The sequence below is a fragment of the Crotalus tigris genome, unplaced genomic scaffold (genome assembly GCF_016545835.1).
Source record: "Crotalus tigris isolate CLP2741 ecotype Arizona unplaced genomic scaffold, ASM1654583v1 scf7180000017546.9332058, whole genome shotgun sequence".
Classification (NCBI taxonomy): Eukaryota; Metazoa; Chordata; class Lepidosauria; order Squamata; family Viperidae; genus Crotalus; species Crotalus tigris.
The window spans coordinates 252,501-255,000 of record NW_024096465.1 but is presented as its reverse complement, the minus strand read 5'-3'; the positions used below and the strand labels follow the sequence as shown (position 1 = coordinate 255,000).

The 2,500-nt window shown below is 36.4% G+C and overlaps 1 protein-coding gene across 7 annotated transcripts in view; it reads left to right on the top strand.

Annotated features, from left to right (window-relative positions):
• EBF3 (EBF transcription factor 3) overlaps positions 1–2,500 on the top strand; it is a 196,968-nt gene that overhangs the window by 170,064 nt on the left and 24,404 nt on the right. For all 7 annotated transcript variants that reach the window (XR_005555697.1, XR_005555694.1, XR_005555695.1 and 4 more), the window contains one exon: positions 2,133–2,221. Coding sequence is in view for 2 of the 7 variants with exons in the window: in XM_039334723.1 (XP_039190657.1) it covers positions 2,133–2,221 (89 nt within the window). In the remaining 5 variants the exon portion in view is untranslated. The remainder of the gene's footprint in view (positions 1–2,132; positions 2,222–2,500) is intronic.

Below are 2,500 nucleotides of genomic sequence, written 5' to 3'. Positions count from 1 at the left end.
AGAATTCTGCTTGGAATACTGTACATTACTCAGATGAAAGACATATAAAGGGACAAAGTACTAATTATTATGTTAGGCAGAACAATATTCTTCCATTCTTCAGGTTTTATCATTGTCTTCCTAGTGCCAGTCTAGCTTTGCAATTATATCTGTAGAACTTCAAATTCTTCTATGCTTGTAAGGTTGATACTGTAATATAAATTGAAATGAAACATTTGGAGGTGTAATTCCTAGCATAGAAATGTAAGGTTATTGTAAATCATAAAGCTTTTGAAAGCTTGCATCAAAACCCCCATCACCTGTCAGTTATATCTGCATGAAATCAATTGAGGTTGGCCATCTATCTTTTCTGATCACCTTCCGTCAGACCTTTCATGAAGTCAAACAGTCATAGCGATTAGCTGGAAAGTTGAAGAAGCAACAACAGCTCTGATCTATTATGTGAGCACTGACTGCTACCTTTTTTTGTTCCTTAATTGGGAACAGTAACACTTTATCTTTTATATTTCGCCAGCGAGTCATTTTGTGAGGCTACACAAGGCCCTCATCTGTCCCAACCCTCTTGGCTTCTGTCTGACACACTAGTATGGGACCAGGCAAAGACATGACAAATTGTCCCCAAAGTCAGTGCTGACAGCTTCTGATGATTAATGGTCTGATTATGAAGTGGTTTTACACATATAGAATTTACATCACAGAGAGTTAGAAATTTTGCCATGTCACAGACACCAAGGCATTTTGAAGAGCTTTACTATTTGCAAAGAAAAAGGAGGGTGAAATCCCAGCAAAAGCCATGTCATGTAAAATCAATACATCGGATCAATGCTTTATTAACAAGAAAATGTCTTACTTCACATTCCTATGTGGACCTTTGTCTCCGGGATGCATGATGGAATGTCAAATCATATTGCAGTCTTCAACTTTCTGCTATGTTATTGAGTGCTTATTGTGGGAGCCTCCATGCATTGATTATGAGATGTACTATTGTATGTTTACACAAAAAACAAAAGCACTTAATAATATTATGAGCCAATTATTAAAAAAAAACCAAATATCAAGGTATATTAATGCACTAGCAAATTATAAGCATTTTTTTTTCTTTTTTGCCATCGCTTTTGCTCAACAAACCTGCTGAACTGTTTGGTGTTAATCATCAAATTACATGCTGACTAATGAGTGATAGTCTAAATTCTACGCTGAGTAATGAATAGATGGAGGCAGTTCTTATTAGTCCCATTGATTTATGTAGCGCCATGCACCATGCAGTTACTCTGTTAAAAACAATATCTACATCAGGAAGTAATATACTCTAATAAGTATTTTCATCTTAACTTGAGTCGTTGGGCCTCCAGGCTCAGTTTTTGTTTGAGTCAGGCAGAGCTATAATAAAGCCCTATGACTCCTTGCAAAGCTTGTTAAACACAATGTGTGCAGTCTAACTGAGTCAGATTCATGATTCATGCACTGTACACAGCAGCATGTGCTGCTGATTTATGACCAAGCACAGTTCATAGTCAAAATTACAATTTGAGGGATAAAAAGATTAATTACTATTTGTGGCCTGCAATTTTGTGAGGCTAGTGGTTTGCAGCTGTAGAATGATAGTGCTCTACATCAGTCTGTAGTCAGCCATTCACAGATTATTAAAGCTTTGCAAGATTAAGTGCTCCTCCTGCCTGGTTTGTGCTCAGGCAATATGCTAGACAAAAAAGGACCACAGGGATAAATCTGAAGCAAGCAATAGCTGGACATATGTCATAATTGCCAGTTTCCCATAAATTCACAGACAGTATAGAAAATGGAGCATGATGCAGACATCATATCATTACTCTGGTGATTGCTATATATGGCTTCAAGACCTGTAACTTTTGTTACTGTGCCAACCATTTTATTATTATTATTATTTTTGCAATATGATTTTTTTTGGCAATTCCACCATTACACGTACCCTTCTAATTATGGACACAAAGAATATTCTCCAAGAGTGAAAACAAGAACAGTCAGGAAGATGAGTCCCAAGAAATCTGTGTTTTGTTTTTTTAAAAAAAAATTGCAAGCGTTTAGTCAGCCTGTTCTTTGCATATGTTGGCTAATAACTACAGACTGACACATTGTTCTGTACGCTTTTTCAGCCCTTAATGAACCAACAATAGATTATGGATTCCAGAGATTGCAGAAAGTCATTCCACGGCATCCAGGTGATCCAGAACGGTTACCAAAGGTTAGTCACTTCATGTTTACAAGTTTCAGTGAATTTATTCTCATCACATATATGATCAGGCATAGCAAATCAAGAGTTGCAGTAAATAAAATGTAGGAAAATGGCATATTGCTCTCCTGGATATATCCTTGCCTTCTAACCAAACAACCTTATTCATGCCTGTTACAGACATTTGGTGATCGTATACATAATGTCTGCTGAGTGGTTTTATTAAAAGAAGAAAAAGAGGGAATGGATTTTCTGATACAAATATTTTGGATTCTACAAGAGGGACATAAA